The 25,095-nt window shown below is 40.7% G+C and overlaps 1 protein-coding gene across 1 annotated transcript in view; it reads right to left on the bottom strand.

Moving 5' to 3' along the window:
* CEP112 (centrosomal protein 112) overlaps positions 1–25,095 on the bottom strand; it is a 416,538-nt gene that overhangs the window by 76,235 nt on the left and 315,208 nt on the right. Inside the window, exons 22-23 of the mRNA XM_080825467.1 lie at positions 18,198–18,260; positions 11,559–11,708 (exon numbers count right to left, since the gene is read on the bottom strand). Of these exons, the coding sequence (XP_080681593.1) occupies positions 11,559–11,708; positions 18,198–18,260 (213 nt within the window). The remainder of the gene's footprint in view (positions 1–11,558; positions 11,709–18,197; positions 18,261–25,095) is intronic.

Below are 25,095 nucleotides of genomic sequence, written 5' to 3'. Positions count from 1 at the left end.
AAATAAAAATCTTTTTAAAAAATGATCTTTAAGAAAGAAACAAAGGAAGTAGGAGAAAAGGAACTCTTGTAGCAGCAGTACCCTAGTAAATGTTTAATAACTGGCTCTCCAAAAAAAAAAAAAAAAAAAGTCTTTGTAGCAGTGTGTACCAATTTCCATGGTGTACACATTCCAGCAGGCGGAATTCCTGACAATGTAACAATCAGCTCACTCAAGCTAGCACAAGCCTGGGCCAGCACCCCAACCGGGTGTTACTGCCACCCATGCCCAAGGTGGGGGATAGAGTATAGGAGGACAGCAGCAACATGCTGAATTCTTTGGGAATAAAACCTGAGGAAGCAAAAGATAGTATTATGCTCCATAAAAGGAAGAGGCACACATTTCCCCGTTGATAAACAGGAAAAGAGAGGTTTATCAAGAGTCACCTGAAACCGACCAGAAGCCCAGCTTCTGCTGGAAAGAATGGGCCAATAGCCAATTAAATCAAGACATCACAGAACTACTTAATATATTAAGTCATTATCAAGTCTTCTAATAATTAAAATTCTTTATAATGCAGTGCTTCTGAATACACACATGGATATGAATATATGTATATAATTATGTGTATAAACACATATGTATATGCATAGTAATCATTCAGTAATCTTGGTTATGGACGCTCGCAACTATGTATTTCAGTGCTCATTATGCTCATTTAACTGACTTTGAAATAGTTTCTGAGATAGTTCAGAATCATTAAAGATCAAAATATTTCCAAATAGCTCTCTTTAATTTTTTTCAAATATTAAAGAAACTGATGTTTATATATTCCAATATTTGATTCACCAAAGCCATTCATATTTTGGACCATGCAGTAACAAGATTCACAGAGTGGTTTCCAAAGAGTAGCGTTTACACAGCTACTGTGAAGGACAATCTGTTTTCATCTGTATTCTTTGAATCACTCTCGGTCACTCCCACATTCACTCATTGAACCCTAACTGGTCTCTTAGTATATATAAGGCAGTGTCCCAGAGGCTAAAAATACTTTTCATAATGCCTGAAGGATTTTGTCCATGGAACAAATGATCTTCAACTAGTTTTTAATAAAATAAAATTTTGCCAGAGAACAGAACTGAAGGAAAGGTGGGGGGATAAAAGGCTCTGGTGGGGGGGAGAACTGTTCATTTCTTCTCTGCTCATCATTTATTGTTATTGCTTCTCTTTGCTCTAGGAAGCAAGGTCATAATTCACTACTATGCTGTACCCAATCTTATCTTCCAGAGTATTCTTCCTGGAAAATGGTACTTAGGGCTTTTGCCAGTATGAATGAATGAATGGCTCTGTCTTCCTTTCTGAGTATGTGGGCAAGCCTTCTTGGGTGGGATGGAAAATACATCTCTATTCTTAGCATTATTAATTCTAATTCAGGAGGGCACAAAGAAAATGCCACCACCCACCCCCAACCCCGCCCTTAGGACGCGCATACAGGAGAGACAGGAATTAAATAATGAACAGGTCCCAAACAAAGCCATCTGATGCTAGGCACTGAGATTTCTTTCTGTTTCTCAATGACTAAAACCCCACAATGAGGTTTATAATTTTATTCTTTGGGAAATTGATTCCTGTAAGCTTTTAGCACAGTGAGAATTGCCCAATCTTATGAAATATTCTCTTTTCCCCCCTCAAGCCCTTCTGGTAATACAGACCAGATTTCTAGATGTCCTACTGGCAGCCGACCTTTTCTCGTGAACTCCAGTCAGTGGCCAAGGGAGAGAAGCATCAGTGCTTTAAAATCTCTTTTCTATGCCTGCAAGCAAAAATTTTACAACATTTCTCCTTGATATGAAATCTCTGCTTGGACATCTGGCTTCACAGTGAGGAACTTTCAATACACTAGCTTCAAAGAAAGGGCTTAGCCCTGGTGGGGCAGTGATGCCAGAATAATGTTCCACAGTCTTTCTATAGAACTATTTCTAACAATTTCCCCCAGTGAACTTCTGTGAGTTCAGTGGCTAGAGCTAACTAACATTTAGATAACTTCGCTTTGGTGGACAGCCTTTTGGGAGCCTTCCCGGGGGTAGACAAACTATGCAAGGTATAATATATGCGAGGTAAGGGTATTTTATTCGAATCTGCCTAATCAGACAAAACACAACCCTGTTACCATAAGATCGAGGTTATTTACACCTATCTGCTGTACCACCCCCAAATATTTACAAGCTTGCTGCCATCCACAAGATAACATGAGAATAAATGGACACTATTGGTCCTCAGAGTCTGGATTTATGAGGTAGTATCATTCACTCATTCAGCATATTTCTGGCACTTTCTGCTGGACCAAATGTTGTGGCAAGTGCCTGCTCCCAAGAAGCTCAGAGTCCAGTCAGTAAGAAAGAAAGTCAATCAAAAGACAGGTTCACAATCTCCTAGCTGCAATCCTGAAATTCAAAATCCTCTGCAAACCACAAATTATTTTTGAAAGGTTGCGGTTCACTTGCGAAGCAGCAAAACTGCACTGCTGTTTGCCAGGGTTCCTGGCCCTTTTATGTCCCGTGTGTAATACGGGCAGTTTCACTGTGCATTTGTGTGTCTGGGCGCAGTGTGCCGACCCGATCCCACCGACAATAAAGGACAAAGACCATACTACCTTCCTGGAGTCAGCAGAGCCTGAGTGGTGAAACCTAGCCAACTCCAAGGTCTTGATCGGGGCTCTCACACGAACGTGACAGAGCAGCGAAAACTTCACCAGAGGCATGGCCAAAGCTGGCATGGGCTTCCCACTCTGACACGTCACAGAAAAGATGACATTTAAATCTTAAAAGGGAAGGACCTCACACACAGTTCACGGGAGCACAGGGAACATGGCATGAATGCTGAGGACTGGCTGTTTGATGAGGCAGACAAAAGGGCAGCATCTACACAAGCAGTTCTCAAAGTTTTTCGTCTTTGGATCCCTTTATGCTTTTAAAAGAATCCCAAAGAGGCTTTTTAAATGTGTGTTATAGTTAATGATATTTACTGTATTAGAAATTAAAATTAAGAAATATTAAGATATTTATTAATTTTAAAATAAGCCATAAATCCATTGTGTGTGAACATAAATATCATATTTTTAAATAAAAAATAACTATTTTCTAAGGCAAAAAAAAAATTAGAAGAGTGCCTATGCTTTCTATTTTTCTGAATCTCTTTAATGTCTGGCTTAATAGCAGGGAGCTGGATTCTCCTGTCTGCTTCTGTCCTCCATCTCCTGCAATGTGTTGCTCTGGGTTGAATACAGGAAAACAATCTAGTCTCCCACAAATAAGTAATTAGAAAAGGAAGGATTACTTTAGTGGTCTTTTCAGATGATTGTGGGCACTCATTGGAACAAATAAAAACTTGACAAGTGGTGGTGGTGCCGGGTGGCTTACTCGGTTGACCATCTGCCTTCGGCTCAGGTCATGATCCCAGGGTCCTGGGACTGAGTCCCTCATCCAGTCCCTCCCTGCTCAGTGGGGAGACTGCTTCTCCCTCTGTCTCTGCTCCTCCTTCCTGCTCATGCTCTCTCTCTCTCTCTCACACAAATAAATAAATAAAATCTTAAAAAAAAAAAAAACACCCAAAACTTGACAAGTGGTAGTTTCTTAAAGGTCAGCTGCAATACCCGATTTGACGCTCTTAGTTGTGAACTTTGCCAACTGCTCCATTGAAACCCACTGTTCTCGTTTATACTTTGTAAGGATCTTTTACCCACACATGATTTTGTAACACCAGGTATTGGTCATTTGGAAAACACTGGTTCGGTGAGTTATATAAATCTTCCAAATGTTGATACACGTCATTATATTCCTCCCTCTTTCATCCCATTCCCATCATTAGTAATGCCACTGATCTCATCAGAAAAGTCTTTAAGTACTGGGAAGCTGTCAAGCTTACAGTGATGGTACAAGGTTTTTCAAATTTGTGATTTCTGCTTGAAAGCTCAGATTTTATCATTAGCAACAATATAGTCAGCTGTGGGCCTTGAAGTGTCAGGTTCACTTCCTTCCTTCTCAAGAACACCTCTGCCAGAATGTTATATCTGAATAAGCCTGGTTTGTCTGTCGGTCGTTCCTTCCAAGTGCCAAGAGTTCAGCTTGCACTCAAACACACGCAGAACTGCTTTTCCTAAAGACAACACCCTACTTCAGTCTGCAGTAGAAGCGCTTTGTGTGTACTTCCTATTAATATTAAAAAGATGTGTTCTCAAGGGTTGAGATTTAATAGCTTCAGGTTTTTTGTTGTTGTTGTTGTTTGTTTGCTTGTTTGTTTTTAAAGCACAAGTAGATGGTGGTGAAGGAGCTAATCACTACTGGGGTGGGTGACAATGTTGCGTTTTGTGCTAAGACCAGCAATTTTATCCAGTGTGGCTTCTATACCATCAGTGCAAATGTGAACACAGTGAAAAACGCAAATGATGGCTTAGCGTTATTATGAAGATAGTTTTGACCTTGTGGAGCTCCTGGAAAGAGAGTAGGGACCCACACGGGTCTGAGGACACTGTGAGAACCGCTGGTTTGGATCATATCAAGTGTTTCATATTCCACGCGGGCAACAGAAAGCCACTGATGGATTTTAAGAAGCAAACCACGTGCTCATATTTGTGTTTTCGAGAGGCTTATCAACAGGGAGAGGGACAGACTTGGGACTATTGAGTTATTGGCATGATTCTATATAGGAGGGATTGTAACAGGCAAGGACGAGACAATGAAGGGCCGACTAAGGAGGCGGGAACTGGTGGCTGCAGGATGGAGTATGAGCTTGCAGACATTTAGAAATTATTTCTAGAAATAGATCTCAGAGAGATGAGGGAGCAGAAGGGTTCATTCAAGGGGACTTCCAGAATCTGACCTGAGGGACTGGGCAGTGGTATTTAATTCAGATCAGTATAAGAAGAAAAACAGTTTGGGGGCAAGGTAAGAATGAGAGAAACATAAGTTCAGTTTATATCATTTCTAGTTTGAGCAGCCTAGTGGGTCTTCAAATGAAAATGTGGGATGGTTGTAAGAAATCAGGACTGAGAGCTCAGAAACAAAGACTATGTGGAGATGAAGATTCAAAATTCATTTGTACAGAAACTACATACATGAAGGGGTGAGAATGTCCAGGAGGCAAACAAAGAAAATAGAAGAGGTCTTACCTAATCCCACTATTTGAGTGCTAAAAATGGGAACAAGAGACAGGGAAAGGGGATGGGAGAGAGGGTTTCGGACTGGTGGATGAACTGAGTATGTATTGCCATGGAGCTAAGGGAGATTTGAGAGGCTGTTTTTGTAGCCGATTAAGTCCTTGTTCACAGAAGTTCATGGACTCTTACTAGAATGGTTCTGTAACTTCCTTGCCCCATTGATGTGGATGAAATGAGGCTGGGGCTGCAGGGATGTTTTTTCCTGCTCATCATAATCTACCATGAGGAGGCTACCCCAGGAAGCCACTCGTCTAGGGAGATTGATCAGGCACATAGAGTTGTCCTGAACTCATTCTAAAACCTGGAGTCCAATGAAACCAATCAACAGCCTGAATCCAAGCCACAGCAATAATCCATAGATATGCTGCAAACAATTAAATAAATGCTTGTTATTATAAGTCATTAAATTGGGGGCCTTGTTTGTTATGCAACATTATTGTGGCAATAGCTAATGAACACACATTCCTTGTTAAATGTTATAAAGGAGTCAAACGGGCTTCTAAGATCAAATAGAAGGTTTTGCAACACCAAATGAAGTGACTAAATAAGAGTGAAAACTAGCAAAAATGCACTGGAGCACTGAAATCGGGTAGTAAGGTAAATAATAGCAAAAAACTCTCAAAAGCCTGTAGTCAAGGAAAGAAACATGACTCTGGAGCACAAAAACCTCCATATCTGCCAATGTCCCCCAATTCGTTATTTTGTTAGAAGTCAACAAAATCCTGAGAAATCTCATTAGTATCATCAAAGGTGGAGAGAAAAAAGCTATATGAGTGACCTCATCTTTTTCCTCTTCCAAAGTGAGAAGTGGAAATGGATGTGGTGGAAAACAGGTATATATCAGGGCTGTCTATCTCTGAGAAAAGTGAAGGTCTCAGGACTTTAGGGATACATGCCAAACTGGGATAACTCAAACCCCAAAGGGATATCAGATGCCCTCTCCCATTTAGGTAGTGTGAATGCAGAAACACAGAACAGTCGCCCCAACCAGACTACACACACACCTCTACTCCAGCTCTTTCTTTCCCTCCCCTCAGGTTAGAGAAAATGCACAGACATCACAAATCACTTTTCTTACAGAGAGGAGACAATCACAATGCTTCAGAAACATATACTGAATGTTTAATATGTAGAGGTATTCTGGTTAATTACTGAATTTATCCTGGTTACTCTACTAACCTTAACACAATAGAGAAAGACTTCTTTAGGAATCCCTCAAAAAAAGCAAATCATTTCCACAGGGGAAAACCTAGTCTTGCCCAGCCTCCCCCACAGCAATATTAAATGCTAGGTGGGCAATGTTTACAGTTCTCATGAGAAAACACGTGACCAAGAAGATGTGCCCATCTAACATGGTGTTCAAACATAAGGGTAAATGGGCAGATGTTCTTAAACATGAACAACTCAGGGAAGACAGAACCATGAGTCTTAGAAAAACTATTTGACCATGAAACCAGCCAATTAAGAACCAAATCAAAGTATTAACTTCAGAAATGGAGTTGCCGTGGTAAAAGGTCTAGTGGTAAGCACCACTCCACTCAGGAGAGCATGAGTATTAAACTGAAGAACAGGGTATGGACAAATTGTGACTACCACAAACCTGGACAGTGTAAAAATAAGAGCACCACCCCAGGCAGGAGGCAGAAAGCAGGGGTTATGGGAGGAAGTATGAACATACTAATGTACTCATTTTCAACCCCAAATCAAATTCTGGTCAAAAGTCCAACAAGTCCTTCTTTAGACTCTAGTTTCTTCTATCCGTTGAACTGAAGTAATGTTAACTCCAGAGATCTTTCTAAAACAAGCAGAAATACAGAATCTGGAGCATTACCGTATTTTACAAGTCTACTTAGTTTTCCTTCTCTTTTCTCCTAACATGTAGTAGGGTATCTGAAATGATGTTCACCTTAATGCGACGATGACTATTTCTGATGGGATTTGGGGTGACTTTAAATATTACCTTTCCCCCTACATTTTGAATCATTTGTGAGCATATGCGACCATCCATTTTTTACAAAAATGAGATTTTCTTTAAAACTACGCATGCAACTATGCCATGATGTTCATTAACAATGTTGATTCTGGGTGGTAGGACTATAAATATGGTTATTTTTCTACTTAGTACTGTTTCATATGGGTGAGGAATTAATGGGAGATGAAAACCAGATGTCTAGCATAGACTACTGTAGAGGTTCAGGATGGCTTCACCATCTCTGACACTCCTCCCTTCCAGAGGTAGAGACTAATTCCACTCCCCTTGGTTCAGGCTGACCCTGGGACCTATCTCAACCAAGAGAATGTGGTAGAAGTGCCATTGTGAATCTTCCTATAGTAGCCTTAAGGGAAGTGCAGATCTGCCTTCACCTATTGGAATCCTCCTCTTGAATGCCAGCTTCCATGTGAAAGGTCTGACCACCCAGTGCATGAGGCCATATGGAGAGCACCTGGTGCCATGTTGGATGTTGCAGCCCCAGCCAAGCTTCCTGCTGAATGTAACTCCACCATGCCACACATGGAGCAGAAGAACCACCCAGCTTATCCCTGCCTGAATTTCTAGGCATATAAAATGGTTGTTGCTTTAGAACACCAAGTTTTGGGGTGGTTCGTTATGCAGAAGAGCTGGCTCTTTTTAGAAGCTTGACTTTGAAGGTAAGGAGTGAGCTAAAGCAGTAGATAAGTGATAAAGATCTTTTTGCTCTCAAAATAGGGCATACCACGGTATAGAAGATTTCCCCATAGGATTGCATTTGTTTCTATAACTCCTTTTACACTCCAGGAATCCCGTTCTGTGAAAGACCTTGCTTGGTCCATTGTTTCTTAGACAGCCAGAATCATGCCTGCTGTTGGTCTCCGCTACCATGATTAACATCCACTGGGCTCCCTTGGACTGCTGGCTCCTCCAATTTTCACCAGTTTTTATTGATTCTTATTGCAAAAGTGATGTTATAATTAAAAATATGGAGCTAAGATAAAAGAAAATTACCACAAATTCCACCCTGCAGAGATGTCCTCCAGTAAAATTTTGATATATGATTCCCATCTTTTTTCTCTTTCTATGTACTTTCATTTGCAAACATGACCTCATATATAATTTCTGTAAACTATATTTTCGTTCATAATTACCTTGTGAACATTTTTGCTATCCTTAAATCTCCTTCCCCAACACCATTTTCAATACTGCATCATTTTTAGTCTATGTACTATGGCAAAAAATATAGACAGGAAATAGAAAATATGAGTATTGTGGGTGCCTTGTCTGCAATGGGACCTTAATAAATAGGTATTGCATAGATGAGCGAATGCTAGAATGAACTTCTTTTGGCTAGCTAAAGCTTTGTGGAACCTTTTAACTGCCACCTTCGGGCACATTCTGGAAATGGGTCAAAAGTTGGGCATGTCTCTCAGGCAATGTAATAATGGTAGGTATTGCCAAATTATTCTCCAGAAATGTTTTAGCTGGTTATACTATACCACACTGGTGGCCCTTAAAAGTGGATTGTGATAGGCTACTTTTCTCTCAAGAATTACTTTAATAAAAGGTCTGCTGATCCATGGAGACATTATCATAAGCTCTGGCAGGGTGAGTAACAGGTTTACTCTCCACCCTCATCTCCGATTGCCAGCTTGAGGGCTCAGCTTGTCCCCAACCCAGAAAGTGCATTTCACAATCAACATGCACAGTCTTTATACAGCACCCTTTGAGTCTCATATTTCAATACAGTAGTATTTAACATCACAAAATCTTCGGTACATGTGAGCTTGTTTTAACATAGATGCAGACAAATGCGTTTGGTTTCAGAAAACCAAATATAAGCCTCATGGTGTCTGTACCTCTCTCTGAGTATCTGGATCTATGTACCTGTATGTACAAAACACTCAAACACAATTAGAGTGCCCCAATCCAAAAGCTGTTGCAGACATGCTGTTATCACTTAGGCAGATAGAAAATGAGCGTGAGGCTATCTGGGTTCATTTGTGCATTTGGCCAATGACTGGCTTTCACGGGCAGAATGTAGAGACTGGGGTATGTCCAACAGTTCATGGCTGAGCCTTTCCCGTCACGAAGACTGTGGCTTGAACCTGGCTATGACAGTTGTTGGGCCGTATGAACTTGGGACTGGGTATTGAACCTTAGAGTCTCAGTTCTCCCACTTGTAAGATGAGGAGGATAGATATACTTTCCTTGTAAAGATGACAAGAAGGCTTAAATGCATAATGGGACTGGTGATGAATAAAAATGTCTGGCAGAGAGCCTGGTACATAGGACATGTTAAATAAATAAGAGCTATTATTCCTTTTATTTTTGGTGACATAGTCTGGAAAAGAAAAGCAATGCGCGGAGTGCTAATGAATTACTTATCTTATGCAGGTTAGTAAAAAGAACCCCACAAAGGTCATTCACTTTATACATAATCTAATTGAGTCAATCAAACCCATACTATATCTGCAGCGCCTGGGTGGCTCAGTGGGTGAAGCATCTGACTCTTGATCTGGGCTCAGGCTGAGATCTCATGGTCCTGGGACAGTGCCCTGTGTCGGCTTCAAGCTCAGCAGGGAGTCTGTTCTCTCATCTCTCCTTCTGCTCCCCCCCCCACTCTCTCTCTCCCCTCTTAAACAAAACAAAACAAAACAAAAAACTGAACTATATCTTACCTATATTATAATTTTAGTCATTTTCAAGTACCTATGTTCTGGAGGTCATAAGTATTATATAACATATTTTAATATAATATGTATGTACATCTTTTGAATTCAGTCTTTAAGATCTGACACTTTTCTGGAAATTAGGATCACAATGGTTTTCTGTTTTAACAGGTAAGTGGATTAAAACTGCAAAAACAATTAAAAATAGGCAGATGTACTAATTATATTTCTTTCAAGATTTTTTTTTAATCTTAAGAGACAATACTAGAAACTATGCCCTTATGGAGTAAATTTATGTTTTCCCTTTTTGCGTATGTTGGGATTCAATTATTTATTTGAAATTTGGAAATTGCCTAGTGTATGGCATTTGGATATTGAGTGGAAAAGAAACTCACTTAAAATGAAATTTTTATATAACTAAAGGAATTTAAACAAAGTATTCAGCTCAGCTCATGCCAAGCAAAACAGATCCACAGATCAATGAGTAACTCCTGCGCATTTATAAATGAGAAGAGCTTCAGAGATTTTTTTTCAATTACTAGAATATAAAAAAGAAACCTCTTTTTTTGTCTCATACCCCACGTAGGGGGAAAGAAGCTGGCTGATGGCAATATATAGGGAAAATCTCATTAAGAACAAAATAAAGTAAGTCCTCACCTCTAAAGTGAGGAGGCTGGATGAAACGGCCTCCAAGAGTTGGTCGATATCTGAAGGTTTTTTGTTTTTTTTTTTTTTTAAATTCCATTCAGTCTTGTCCAGGCTTAAAGAGTATATTTTAAAAAGCAACTTACATTAACACTAGCTTCTTGGTAAATTACTCAGATTGCCTACAATAGGCTATAGAAAAGAAAGACGGAGGGGTTAGGCAGAAAAGGGCAGCGATAAAACCCAAATGTTTCTTTTATTTTTCCTTGCTTTGTACGATTGCTCAACACGCTTTAAGCGTTGTTATAACAAAGTAAAATCACTGAAAAATAATCTTTTGCTGGAAATTCTTAAAAAAATTTTTGTTCTCTTTTAAATCTTATTTATAAAGGTTTCCAGATGCTTATCCTCACAGATTAAACACAGCGTGATGCAGACACTTATAATAATATTCGCTGCTATGAAGCCAAGAAAAAACTACTTTGAGATCTAACTGCCTATCACCTAAAGAATCAGGGTCCAGGGAACTTTCTGTTGCTATTAAAGGCGTGATTCTCTGAAGCCATTTGGAAACAGCCTAGGTTCTCAGCAGCAACACATCTACCCTGTACTATGTCAAAGCACATCAAATGGTTGGCATTCCAAACCTCAAACAGGTTATTTCTCATTATGTGAATACATAATGAAAGGATGTGGGCAAAGAATAGAATGTAAATTGGAAGCTGACTTCTGAATTTATTAGCCAGCAGTACTGGGCTAAAACAGTCGTCCTAATTTCAAGAGACAGTTCCAAAGTGGTTCTCAAGAAAAAGGACAGGGTATTTTTCAAATATTTGTTCAGTGTGAATGGACTGGGCTTGCCAAAAATGACTTTTTATGCTGGCATGTGATCTCTTCGAGGGAAGTCAGCCTGAGTCACTGGAGACATCAAAGGTAGAGCCCAGTGAATGGAATTCCAGCAGGCTGCGTGAGGAAGCCAGATACCTGCACCATCGGCCCACTGCCGCGATTCCAGCCCTCCTTTTAATTACATTAAAGCAGCTGGTACCACTGGTTACTGAAGTCTTCAGATTACCTTGATTGCTCGGTCATTATCTCTAATCAGCTGCTTCTTCTCATCTTCAAACTTCTGTATAACATCCTGGAGCCGCCGTTCCGCATCAAGCTGCTGCCGGCTGTTCTCCTCTTTCAGAGAGGAAATGGTTGTCTGAAGTTCTGCTATGATCTAAAATGAAAACAGCATGCTGTGACTTCCAATTCTTCGGTGCGAGGCATCTATTTTATATGTATTTATGCTTCACAAAAGAGCGGATTTGGCAAAACTCTAATCCACAAACTAAATATTTTCAATTAACATATCGCACACTATAATGCATGAAATTCCACACAATAAAAGACTATAATAAAACTGTGAATGGTGAACAACTGCTGAACCAAATATATTTGGAAGACATTTCCACTATAACATTCCACAATATTTACTCACCAGAAGAAAGAACATCTGTGATCTCAAAAATAGGAAAAGCGTCAGATTTTATTTCGCTGAGAAATAGACTTATTAGAATGAAGAAAGCGATTTTGCCTTTTCTAATACTTGGAACTGTAAGGACCAAAGGAAATCATGAACAGGGCTCCTTTTTCCTTACCTAATTCTACACAACGATTTTTGAGTACTCACTAAGGTTGGTGCACCGTGTTGAGTGCCTTAAGTTCCCATGTCATTTACAAATGTTATTATCACCTGTCTTTTATAAATGGAGAAACAGGCATAGAGAGAGGTCATACATTTCCCACTGTCGGAAATGACATCGAACTAAAAAGACAGGCAGAATTTGAGCCACACAGTCAGATCAATCACCGTACCAAGTGGTTCTTCTGTTTTTCTTTTAGACAAGGTTTTGGTGTGGAAGAGAAGCTTATCATGACCCACTGATAGATAGATATCCGTGGACGTTTACCCAGAGACCCTTGTACTATTCTCTACATTGGAGAACCTGTTCTCTCCACGAATGGGTCCCCTCTAAATTCTCCCAAGTAATGAGGGACCTTTTTTAATGAGCTGAGAATATGGCTCTTCCTTGGGTTTGGATGGCTACATTTCCTTTCAAATTCAATAGTCATGACTTCTTCTTTTTTTTTTTTTTTTTTAAAGATTTTATTTATTTATTTGTCAGAGAGAGAAAGAGCGAGAGAGCACAGGGAGACAGAGTGGCAGGCAGAGTCAGAGGGAGAAGCAGGCTCCCTGCCGAGCAAGGAGCCTGATGCGGGACTCGATCCCAAGAGGCTGGGATCATGACCTGAGCCGAAGGCAGCTGCTTAACCAACTGAGCCACCCAGGCATCCCCCAATAGTCATGACTTCTTAAAAGCAGGAAATAGTTGTTTCTTCTTCTAAACAAAACAAAACAAAACCAACCTTAGTCCTGGTTGGAATAGAATTCCATTGGTTCTATAGGAACAGGGCTGGTTGGTGAGATACATTGGACAATTCAGTTATCTTCCTTGAAGTTCAATTTTTCCACCTAGTGTTTGGTGGCAAAACTAGAGTACGGTATTGTAAGACAATAAATAGAGACTCTCTGAAGTCTGCCAGAAGCCAAGTCCTATAGAAATATTAATTGTTACTATGGACATAAATGATAGCATATTTACAATAAAATATGGAGTTTCTATGCTTTTAGAAGTGAGCAAACTCACCGCACTGAAGTTTAACATTTAGGATTTGTAAATCACATGTTAAGACCATTGTGAAATAAATGGAAAAATACATACTAGCAGTACATTAATATTTTAAAATATGAACTTGGACCTTTTGCTATGAGTGGAAGAATCCATTTACTGAGAATAAAGATGTTTTTCATCTGTTTTCTGAATTTTGATTAAATGTTGTTCCCATTCTGGCATCAATTCAATGAATTCTCACAGCACTTCTATGAAACAGGGAAGGTTAAATTCTTATAGTGAATGTCAAAAACTGAGGCACAGAATAATCAACTCACTCACAGTCACAGAGCAAGAGGAGCCAGAGATAAGAAAGAGCCAAATTTCCTTGGCCCAACATGAAACTTAAGATTGATATTTTATAAGAGCATGGAGCCAAATAGTAAAAATAACTCACTATTTCAATGACTATTGGAGGGTTTCAAGTTAAGTAAACTACAACTTTGTAAAGGGGTAAGCTTAAGTCTGTCATGTGTTCATTGTGTGTGTTTGGTACGTGTGTGTGTGTGTGTGTGCATATGTGCATGTATGTACATGTGTGTGTGTGTTTAGTGATATGCAGTATTATCACATGTCCAGATTCATATATCCACTACCACAATCATGTAGTATGTTTTTAAAGTACAAAGTAATTTTGTTGCTTTAAGGAACAGTAAGATTAGATTAGCTTTTAATTGGCCAAGACTGAAGATAAAAGTATTTGTGGGTTCTTCAAGTGACCATAAGGGCAAGAAACAGGGATCTCTCATTTTCAGAAGCTTAATGACAAGAGTACATCAAAAAGAAATAAATGCAGGTTTTGGAAGGAGCTATGAGCAAAGTCCAGGATGTTCTGAGGAGAGCATGCTTATTTTTGTGTGGAAAATGAAACCTTACATTCTTGGGGGGAATGATGAGATTCTTGGGACGAAGTAATGAGATTATCTTTGGAAAGTTATTCTAAAAACTGACGAAGATGAATTAGCTTTGGGAAGTTATTTTAAAACTGATGGAGATGATCTAGGAAGAGTGTCAAAACATTTAAGGTGAATCACAGTACGTAGGTGAGTAGATAAAGTGGTTGATAGACTGACAGATGAGATGGATATAGAGGTAGCTGAAAGGTGCATAATTTTGAAAGCCAGAATTGAGATTTAAGATCTCAATTAATACTAACTTAATATGCTTTGGGTAAAGAACAAAACTCACTTGGTTGTAGACATAGAGTAAAAGACTGTAGACTATATTCATCTTAGCTCAGTTCATGTAACTGGCACTTAATATTTAAGTAGTAGAACTATAATCATAGTAAATAACAATAATAACCACCTGACAAGTTATATTGAGATGATCTAGCCTTTCCATAGAATAATGATATTAAAAGTTTCTGAGAAAAATCAGAACTAATCTATGCAACCATAAACCCCACCAGTTTTGATTGAATCATAATTAAAATGTCACCACTCAACTGAATGTTTACCCTGCATTCGCTTCAGAGAGAGATGTGGATTCGAATATTTCCATGCAATATTAAAAATTAATATTTTGGGAAGCAAAAGGAAAGCTATTTCAAGCTGATGCCATAAGCAACCTAACTCATGAAAGCTCTAATAGTTAATTATTGCTAAGCATTTAACACTTTGCAAAAAATGTTTAGCGGTTCTTATTAAGTCTTAGAAATAGGATTCTGAACAGAGGCTGAGATTTCCTCTTTAACTCACTCTGATGTTTTCCAGATTGTAGTACAGCTTGAGATTTTTACAAAACTCCTCTTTAAAGTATAGCAGGGCCTACTTGGGAAGATTTGGTGGACACTGAGATCCTCATCAAACAAGTGGGAAGAGTGGTTCCCCAGCACGTTTTGGCTTCTGGGTTGCCACCCTGGAGAATGACATGAAGGTTGGGGGCATGAGGGACATGTGGAATATGCCCAGGCATAATCTGCCTCAGGTACGTGGGAGCAAGTGAGGACACTGGGGGGAGCCAGGTTCTTGGCAGTGGGCGAGCTCTACTGGTATTCCAGCTCTAGTCTTGTCCAAAGCGACCTGTCTTCTTGCAACATGGCAATATCTTTCTCTGAAAAATGGCCGCCAGGTGAGCCAGCTGAATGGGGACAACTGTGCTAACATTGAAAAGGCAAGGTGAAAATGTCATATGAAGACAAAAAGAACAAAGTTGTGATTCTGATGGAAATCACATTTGGGAGTGTGCCCAGAGATGATGCAGTCATTGCCATCATGATGAACATGGAGAATCTCAGAAGGGGCACAGTCCTGGGTATGCCACGGGCTTGGTGTTCATGGTCCATTAGATCCTAAAAGCTTGATAAAATCTCAAAGATTAAGTGACTTCCTTTAAGGGAGGAAAATATTTAAAATATTTTCCGAATTTAACCAGATGATCTCCTGGATAACAATGCATTCATTATAAATATATTCATCATATTGTTTAAAAAATTTTTTTTCAGAGAGGGATTTTTTTTTTTTAAACCTGATAAAGAGTTAAGCAACTTTGCTTCTGGCGTTATCCTCAACTTAGATAGGAGTTAGAGATCCCAGCAAACCATCACTAGAAAACAGAAAAAGTCAGTCTATGGTTCTGTTTGTAATGTTCATTTTCAAATAATCTGTTCCTTTGAACCGACTGGATTGTGGACCAATGTTTCCCAAATGCCAGTACACAGATACAAATATACACATATGCTTATATACATATAAATGTTTACATGTATTTAGAGGTGGACAAACAAAATATTATCAATGTAAGGTCGTCATCCTACCTTTTATGAGGAGGATGGACTGTCTTTTATTATGTAATTATACTCTTTCAAAGATTTTTTTTTTTCCTATTTAGTGTTGCGTTGTCCTTTGATGTATGAACCATGGCTATAGGACATGATCGCTGTCACTAGTTGGCTTTTCTTCCTCCTCCTGCTTCTTCATGTCTTTACTTGGGAAAATATTTAGCAACCCCCTGTGCCTCTCCAAATTTTGGAGGGAGATTTGATCGATTCTTGAATACCCAAAAATAAATTAAAAATAACTTCTTGTTCCTTCCGTATCTTTTTTATTCTTTGTTCCCTCTTTCCTTGTCTCTATTTCCATTTTCATCCTGCTGCAATATGAGCTAACAGCCATTAAATGCTTTACTGTATACTAAGCACTCTCTACTAAGCACTATTTTTCGCCTTACGTTACTAAATACTTAAAACTAGCCTGTGAGGTAAGCACTACCCCCTCCTTTTACAAATGAGGAAACCAGATTCCAGGGAGTCCAGGTAACTCGCTCAAGGTCATATAGGTAGTAGGGCTGGTATTCAAATTTGGGTCGGTTGGACTCCAAAGCTGTAGGCTTTCTTCCACACTAACTGACGTTTAATTTGCTTTAATATGAACTAATCAAGCTTCTTCACACATTCCTTTAGATAAACTTAAATACTCCTGTTTACACTCTCATTATTTAAGCATTTTTATTAGCTATCTTATATCTCACTTTCGGTCTGCCTCCCCCATTTAACATAATGCAAAATAAGCAGGACGTAAGTACGCCAGCTACTTATTTTTCATGTCTTAATTTAAAGTGTAACTTCAGGAGTCACAATGTTTCTTCTGATTACAAGATTCTTCTTATATGAAGAGTCTTGCAAAAGAATTTAAAAGAACATTTCCCCATGTTCCTTCTTCAAAGAAGGTCTGGGATGATGGCAATCAAGACATATCATAATCTCTTAAGTAAATGCATGTAAGTCCTCACTGAGACAGAGACATTTTGCTTTCCTTGTGGGATGTAAATTATATGGCATATGCACATTTTAGAAATAATTGTATAATCGAAGAAATTTTATGAGTTATCCCCAGAGTTCGGCGGGGGGTGGTGGTAGTGGTGGTACGGACTGAGCCAGGCTGGTGGCGTCAGGGTGTGAGCTTCTGCTCTCTAGTCCAATCCAGGAGGGGTCCTGGCTTAGTCACTTGCTAACCCGCATGACCTCAGCTCTCTGAGCCTGTTTCCTCAGTGGGAAAATGGGGCCAATAATACTTCCTAACCCCAGAGTTATCATGAATGAACACGGAGTCAACATGGTTAGTGCCCCATAAAATTCGTGATTTTATTACTGTTTTGTCATTGTGTTGCTATTACAACCACTGTGTGGTTAACTTACAAAATGGCACAGAAGTTTCAGTTCACGGCCACACATCACTGTGCATATGCGAAATTACCAGGAAGAGCTGATTTTAAAATCATTACATATGATGCCCACGAAAGTGAATGGCTTAACCTATCCATCTATACAATGAAAATTACCATCTTTTATTCTAGAATTACTCATAAAACTATGGAATGCTTGGGATTCCCTAAATGACACTATAGGATATTATTATAACAGCTTACACAGAAAAGGTATTTTAAGCATCATATGTCGAGTTGAGACAGGCATTCAATTGTTGGCCTTCTACTAAAACTGCTAGAGCAAGACCAGGAAGCCAGATATATATAATATAGGGACTTAATCACTCTCCTTTTCCCCAAAAGGAGTCAACAGTTGAGCAGCTAATTTAACCTAGAACACTTATCATTTTGAATTTTATTGCTAAGCAGTCTTCAGGTACAACTAAATGGAATATTGCAAAAAAGCACAGATGGTATCAAATTGCTTACATCACAAATGTAGGTGTGCATTTCCCGCCCTTGTGAAATATGTTGCAGCCTGGGCTTGTTCAAGTGCACTGGCTGGTTTTACAACATGAGAGAGAGTGTGTGTGTGTGTGTGTGTGTGTGTGGATGTGTTAGTTCAAATGGTTCAATATGCCTGGTTAAAAAAAATCTTTTAAGAAGGCTAAGATACTAAAAGCATGTATTATTTATCCATCATCAAAAAATGGGATACTGACCCATAAAGACACTGAAGAGAATTAAGTTTAACTCCAAAGGACAAATAGTTTTATGTGTAGGTTTCTTTTTTGTTTGTTTTGGTTTTGCTTTTTGCTTCTTTTTTTTCTTTCTTTCAACATTCTTACCTGTGAAGATTTGGCAAGCTTCTGAGTGTACTCCTTCTCAATCTGCTTCAGCCTGCTGTTGGCCTGAAAAACACACGAACATGAACACACACACACAGACACAGACACACACACACACACACACACACACACGGTGACCTGTGAGCTTGGTATCTCTTCCACACGCCTATCACCAGGCAGCTGGGACGGCTGCCAGCTGCGCCGCCCTTCTGGGGCAGCCAGAAAACCACAGGGCTTGGCTTTGATCTCACGCCAACTATTCATCACTTAAAAAGCAAAAAGCAAAAGAAAAAAAAATCTCCTGCCAATTATGAGACAAACACAGACTTCCGTGGAGAGAAAGAGAAAGCGAGAAGAGGAGACAGAAATAGACCTAGCAAGAGTGTGAGGCTCGGAAGGTAAAGGAGGGACCGCAGGAGAAGTGAAGGAGAAGAGAAGGCAACAAGGGGAGGGGAAGGGACGGGGAGAAACTGGAAAAGGTCAAGTTCATCTTCCTTCCCATTGTTGAAAGATGAAAGAACGAGGTGCTCCTGGACAGAGGCAGACGGGCGATTCTGAGACTCACCTAGCAAAGACATGTGCCCCCACTCTGCCTAACACACAAGGGCTACTTTTTTAAAGTGACAAATATATCGACATCAAACAATTTTCATGTCCTGGAAGGAGGGTGGCCTTCCCAGAATAAGTCTACATTACTTAGAACTCGACTATCTCTCCTGCCACTCAAGTTCCCGTCCTCCACGTGGGGCCCACTTTCCTGCTCTCTGGAAGCCTCTGGGAGGCTTGCCGCATCCTGAGTGCTCGGAATGGCTCCATGACACGCCTGGACTGGGCCTTTCTTCTCATTCATTGTGCAAAAGCACCAAAGAGGCCCTTCCGACCCGACTGTGTCCTCTGCTTCTGGAAGAGCTTTGGTCATTACTCTCGAAGTTTCCTCTCTCTGTTCCCAGGTCTCTCCCCCGCCCCCCCCCATCTGTCTGTCCATCCGTCTGTCTCTGCAGCTTTTGCTGTTGGGCTGCTCAGGTATATCATCTTTTTCTCATCATTTCTATCTTCCATTTCTTTGTCCTCTTGGTCTTTCACAGAGAGTTCTCGACTTCTAATTTTAAACTTTCTGTTGGATTAAAAAAAAAATCCTACCATACTATTCGTAATTTCTAAGAGGTTTTTGTTGTTGTTCTTTGAGTAGCATCGTCTATCCCCTTTTTAAGATGAGGGAACGGAGGCACAGAGAGGTTAAGTAACTTGCCCAGTGCCACACAGCTGGGACGTAAAGAAGCCACTTTAACCCCCCTCAGTGGAGCATGGGTACTCAGTCAGGCTGAGCACACTGCCTGCCTCTCTCTGCTGAGGTTATTAGATCCACATACACTTAATACATTTCTGAATGTCCATACACACACCCAAACATTTTTCTGTTCTCTAGAGCGTCTGTTTTTTTTCTGAGTTACTTTTATGCATTTGCTTTGCCAACCACTTTTTGTCTCTGTTTTTCCCTTTAGAAACTTTCCTCATTTATCTGGTGAACTTTTGTATAAGTGAGGCCTCTAAAACAGGCAGGCTTTGGATGCATGGATGTCCCGTCATGGGTGTCTTAGAAGGGCCTGGACTCTCCCTGCCCGTCTCTGACTGGACGTTTGTCTTGGGCCATCTTGCCCCGAGCTGCCTCCTCCAGCCTACTTCCGGGCGGCAGAGATCTGGCTACCAGTGTTTGCTGAAGGTTCAGGATATCAACTCTTGCACAATCCCAATTTCATTTTGCCCCTAGCCACGCCTGCATTCCCGTTCTCATGCCATCTCCCCAGAGAGCAAACCAGGGATGGAGGCAGAGGCAGACATGGAAACCCTAATCCAAATGCGATGGGATTTGGTGGTGAGGCCTTTGGGGGGTAATCAGGTAATGGGGTGGAATCCCCTCATGGATGGGATGAGCACCCTTATAAGAAACCATAGAGCTCGCTTTCTCCCGCCCTGTAAGGAGATAACAAGAAGAAGGAGTCTACGGCCCAGAGGAAGGCTCTCCCCGGAACTTGATACACTGGCACCCTGAGCTCAGACTTCCAGCCTCCAGAACTATCAGAGATAAATTTCTGTTCTTGATAAGCCTCCCAGTTTACAGTGTTTTGTTATAGAAACTGAGCTAAGACAATAGCCATGTGTTTTACGGACTTGAGCTCGAAAGCAATTCTTTAGACTTTATTGCATAAATCTCTCTGCATCTATAGCCCCACTCAGTACCCTGGGTAGTTCTGTTTTTCCAGACTAGAGAGGGCGTGTGACTATTACTATTTTTTCTCTTAAGCCATCAGACGTTATTCTACCTCGATAATGAAGGAAGCCACTCTCCATTATAGAATGGAGGCCACTCTGAGCTTCCTAAAGTTTGTTGTGGTTCACACTCTGCCAATATTTTTTAAATCACAAAATGCACGATAAGGTATTTTATGCTTATTTAATAAACACCTACAGAGCTCTCACCATGTGCAAGGCACTGCTGTAAGCACTTTAAAAATATTTATTTACTAGAAAATATAAAAATGATAGTGCCATAAAGATTAAGTTATTTTCCCTAAAAAACTTGGACTCAGAGATGCTGGTTTGTGCAGGACCACCTGTGTCAGAATGCCGCAGACTCACATCGTGCCTTTGCGACCACCTAATTCATTTATCCATTCCAGGCAACTGGGACGAGGACGGTGAATGAAGCAGACAAACACTCCTCCCGACCTTTACGGAAATTCTATCCTAGTGAGTAAATGAAATAACTGACCGAAGTGACAATATTTAGCGAGTGCTATGGAGAGGCCGAAGCCGGAAAGAGATGAGAAGTGATGGAAGGTGGGGGTCGTTTCCAGAGTTAGGATGTGGGAGTCAGGGAAAGCCTCGCTGAGCGCAGACCTGCAGGAGATGGAGGAGTCCTGGGGACCTCGAGGGAAAGCAGGCAGAGAGAGGGCTGGATGCAAAAGCCCAGAGGCAGGGGCACGTTCAAGGCACAGTGAGGCGGCCAGTTTGGTGGGTCGCTGAGCAATGTCTCCCTTGGATAAGGTCTGAGGGAGAACAAGGAGCCGGACCCTTCCTGGTGTCGTGGGCAACTGTATGGAATGTGGCTTTTAATCTGAGTGGAACAGAGAGTCACTGAAGTGGTTTCAGCTCAAGAGTGACAGGATTGAACTTAAGTCGTCACAGGATTATTCTAGCTCCTGTGTGGGGCAAGAACCCAGCAGAGCAGCCAGCTGGAAGGCTGTCACACATAATCCGCGACGTAACTGAAGATGTGCTGAGACGCGGTCAGGTTCCTTGAAAGATGTGAAAGTAGAGCCAACTGCATATGCTGTAGGATAAAAAGAGATAAACCAAGATGCCTTCAAGATTTTTCTCCCAAGCGACTAGAGAAGTGGGGTTGTCATTATCTTTCATCAGGAAAACTGTGGGTGGAACAGGTTTGGTGTGGGGGGGAAGATGGAGAAATTGGTTTTGGACATGTTAAGCATGGCGACGCCTCTTAGACTTCTGTGTTGAGGTGACTGTTTAGGTAGTCGAGGCTGAAGTCCGGCGGAGAGGTCTAGTTTAGAAGTATAAGTTCAGACATCACCAGAATATAAGTGGTAGACGGAACGATGCTCCTGGATGAGACCTCAAGGCATTGAGTGTACAAGAACCCGAGAAGTCTGGGTATACAGAGCCCTGTACTGCAAATGTCAGGAGGCCGGAGAGGAGGAGGAAAGCAAACCGAAGGAAGGGTCCGAGACAGAAGAAATCAGTATAAGATGCAGTCCTGAAGCCAAGTAAAGAAAGTGTTTTCAGGACTATTCCTCTGGGTCAGCTGCTGCAGGGACGGAGAGGTCATGGGCAATGAAGACTGGAAAATAAGGATATGGCTTAAGCCTGCGGAGGACGATGGTGATTTGAACATAGCAAGTTGTGGTGTAGTGTAGAAGCTCCAGAGAAGGAGGGGAAGGGGAGCACATACAATTTGTCCAGAGTTCTGTCATGAGGGGAAGGGGAGGAATGGGCTGGAAGCTGCAGGGGAAGTGGGCAAAGGGCTGACTTGTTTGGTTTGGTTTTCCGTACGATGAGAGAACTAACAGCACGCGTGCAGGCTGGTAGGAGAGATCTGGCAGGAGAGAAGGCAAACTCGGTGCTTCCGGAGACTCAGAGGAGACATGTTCTTGGGTAAAGGAGAGGGGACAGGGTCTAGAGCACAGGGGAGGAGAGGGCCTTGGCTAGGAGTCCACGTAAATCACACCCGGCCCCAGTGAGGCAAGTTCTGCTTGCTTCCACCTTTCCCGGGAAGTAGGGGGAAAAATTCACAGAAAACATGAGGACGGTGGAAGAGAGGGGTGGAAGATTTGAGGTAGGAGGGAAGGGTATGGATGGTTGTCTAGGAAAGTGGGAAAGGGAAAGGACCGTGGTATGCAGTATGACTCTCAGGTCTCCAGGAAGCATTAGGGCCCACTTAAAATCACCAATGTTGAATTTAAAGTGAGGCCAGCTGGGGGCTCATAGGTGGACCAGTTGGTCGAGCAGCCAACGCTTGATTTTGGCTCAGGTCATGATCATGGGTCATGACACTGAGCTCCATGTAGGGCTCCATGCTCAGCGGGGAGTCTGCCTGAGATTCTCTCCCTCTCCCTCTGCCCACCCCCATGTGCTCGCTCTCTCTCTCTCTCTCAAATAAATAAATAAATCTTTTAAAAAACAAATAAACAAATAAAGTGAGGCCAGCTGGTAATATATGAATACCTCCAGATCTTGCTAATATTTAATAGAACAGAATCACTATTTTGGAGAATAACAAGAGTGACTGAAGAAATAAAATTAATTTATCACCCATCAAGATTTCTATCATGTATGTGAAACTAAGTTACAATTGCCTGAATTTCTGAACTTCTCAAATAAGTCTAAAATGCTCTGGTTTAGGGGCACCTGGCTCGGTTAGTTAAGTGTCCAACTCTTCATTCTGGCTCAGGTCAGGATCTCAGGCTCATGAAATAGAGCCCCAAGCTGGGCTCCGTGCTGAATGTGGAGCCTGCTTAAGATTTTCTCTCCCTCTCTGCCTCTCCTCTCCCCTTCCCTCAGCCCAAGTGCCTCTCCCCATCTCTTGTTCTCAAAAAAACCCAAAAAACAAAAAACAAAAAAAGTTCTGGTTTAGCATGGTTGAACATTCACAGATAATTTATCATGCAAACTATCCCTAAAACATGTTTTGAATTATTTTATTCTCAGGATGGTACTGACTATACATTTCCATGCATGAAGTTAAGTTATGGTTATTTTAATCCAAGTCTTATTTTTATAGCTATCATTACTACATAGAAGGACAATTTTCAAACATCTGCAGCATAGCCTGAACAGATGTGGAATAACAGATGAGAGGAAAATCATAATTCTGAAGTGAGCAAAGTTGTTTTGTCATTGCTGTTGTTTTAATCTCTGGCTCTTCCCAACTGTTCCCATTATGGCTGGTCATGCCCTCCACCTTCCACCAAGCACTTAGTTCCCCTCTGCCTTTCTAGGGTCTCTTTCTCAGTTCATTCTTCCTTGTTAGAAAGCCACCAATGTATTGGTCCACTTTCTCTACACAGTTCCTATCAAAATCTTGGGTTAAACCTTCAATGGAAAAAAATAAACTAATGTGTCGATGGTTGCTAGTCATCATAATATGCTACTTTTTCCTTGCAGGATACTTTGCATTAAGTCCTCATTCAAAACAGTCTTTCATTCCTTTATTTTCCATTTCTTATTATTGGTGAAAGTTCAGACACTCATATTTCCAGGAAGGTAATTTAGAGGAGAATTAGGAGACTCCTCTAAAATCTGAGGCAAGTCCAGATCTTATAAAGATAAATTTCCTTAAAATATAACAGCATTAGTTTGTGAATTAAATATCTGCCTTTAGGAAAAAGGATGCTTCCCAGATACTTGAAACATAACATAAACCTCAGCTTATTATGCAGTATTTTCTACTCAAAAGCTTTGTAGGCATCTATTTGAAGCTTCTCCAAACACTGTGAATAACAGTTATGGCCAGTTGTTGCCAGATGTTAGTATATAACTGTGCATGCCCCTAAAAACAAAAAAAATTTCAGAAAACTCATAGAACATATTTATATTTAATTTATTTTAAAATATTTACAGAACTTCCAAACTTGAAGTTGCCTATATTTTACCTCAAAATAAAGCTATAACTTTGTGAAGCATAAGTAAAATTCATGATTTCTTCTTGGGCTATGATGGGAGTGACTGGGGCATTACTTAATCTGTTACAGTAAACAGCTAGAAAACTGGACAAAATATAGGGAAAAAAAAACTGTTTTAGGATGTTTAGGACTGTGACCCTGTAAGGAAGGGGAAACAAGTGAGGTTAAACCTTCCAATCACACCTTTCTTTCTGGAGGCACATCTGAGCCTGAACATAGGCAAGGGAATCAAAGTATAGCATAGCAGGATTGTGAGCTGAGGAGTCGAAGACTGGAGTTTGGGAAGGCTGAGGCAGTTGGAGTTTGTGGGGACAGAGCACCATACAGAAGGGAGCTATGCACAGAAAGAGCTCCAGACACCTACGTCTGTTCCCTTTGAGTCTGTTGCTGATACTGAGCTGTGCATATATGGATAAGGTTCTACAAGGTCAAGTAAAAAGTGACTAGTGAGATTTAAAATAAACAATTTTCTAAGCTTATGCAAAGCTGAGGGATATTTCTCTTCTGACCAGCCAGACTGAATGGTTCTCACATGACGTCCAGGAAGGTCACACTTAGTCATAGGGTTAAACTAGCCTTAGAGTAAAGTCAACTTTAAATCTGCTCTAACAAAGTTATTATTATTATTATTTTTATTTTTAAGCCTCAAATGGATCAAACTGGTCATTGCAAGTAACTGCTTCCTAAACAATCTCAAT

This window comes from Martes martes, assembly GCF_963455335.1.
Source record: "Martes martes genome assembly, chromosome: 16".
In the NCBI taxonomy this organism is placed as follows: domain Eukaryota; kingdom Metazoa; phylum Chordata; class Mammalia; order Carnivora; family Mustelidae; genus Martes; species Martes martes.
This window is presented reverse-complemented; position numbering and strand designations above follow the sequence as displayed.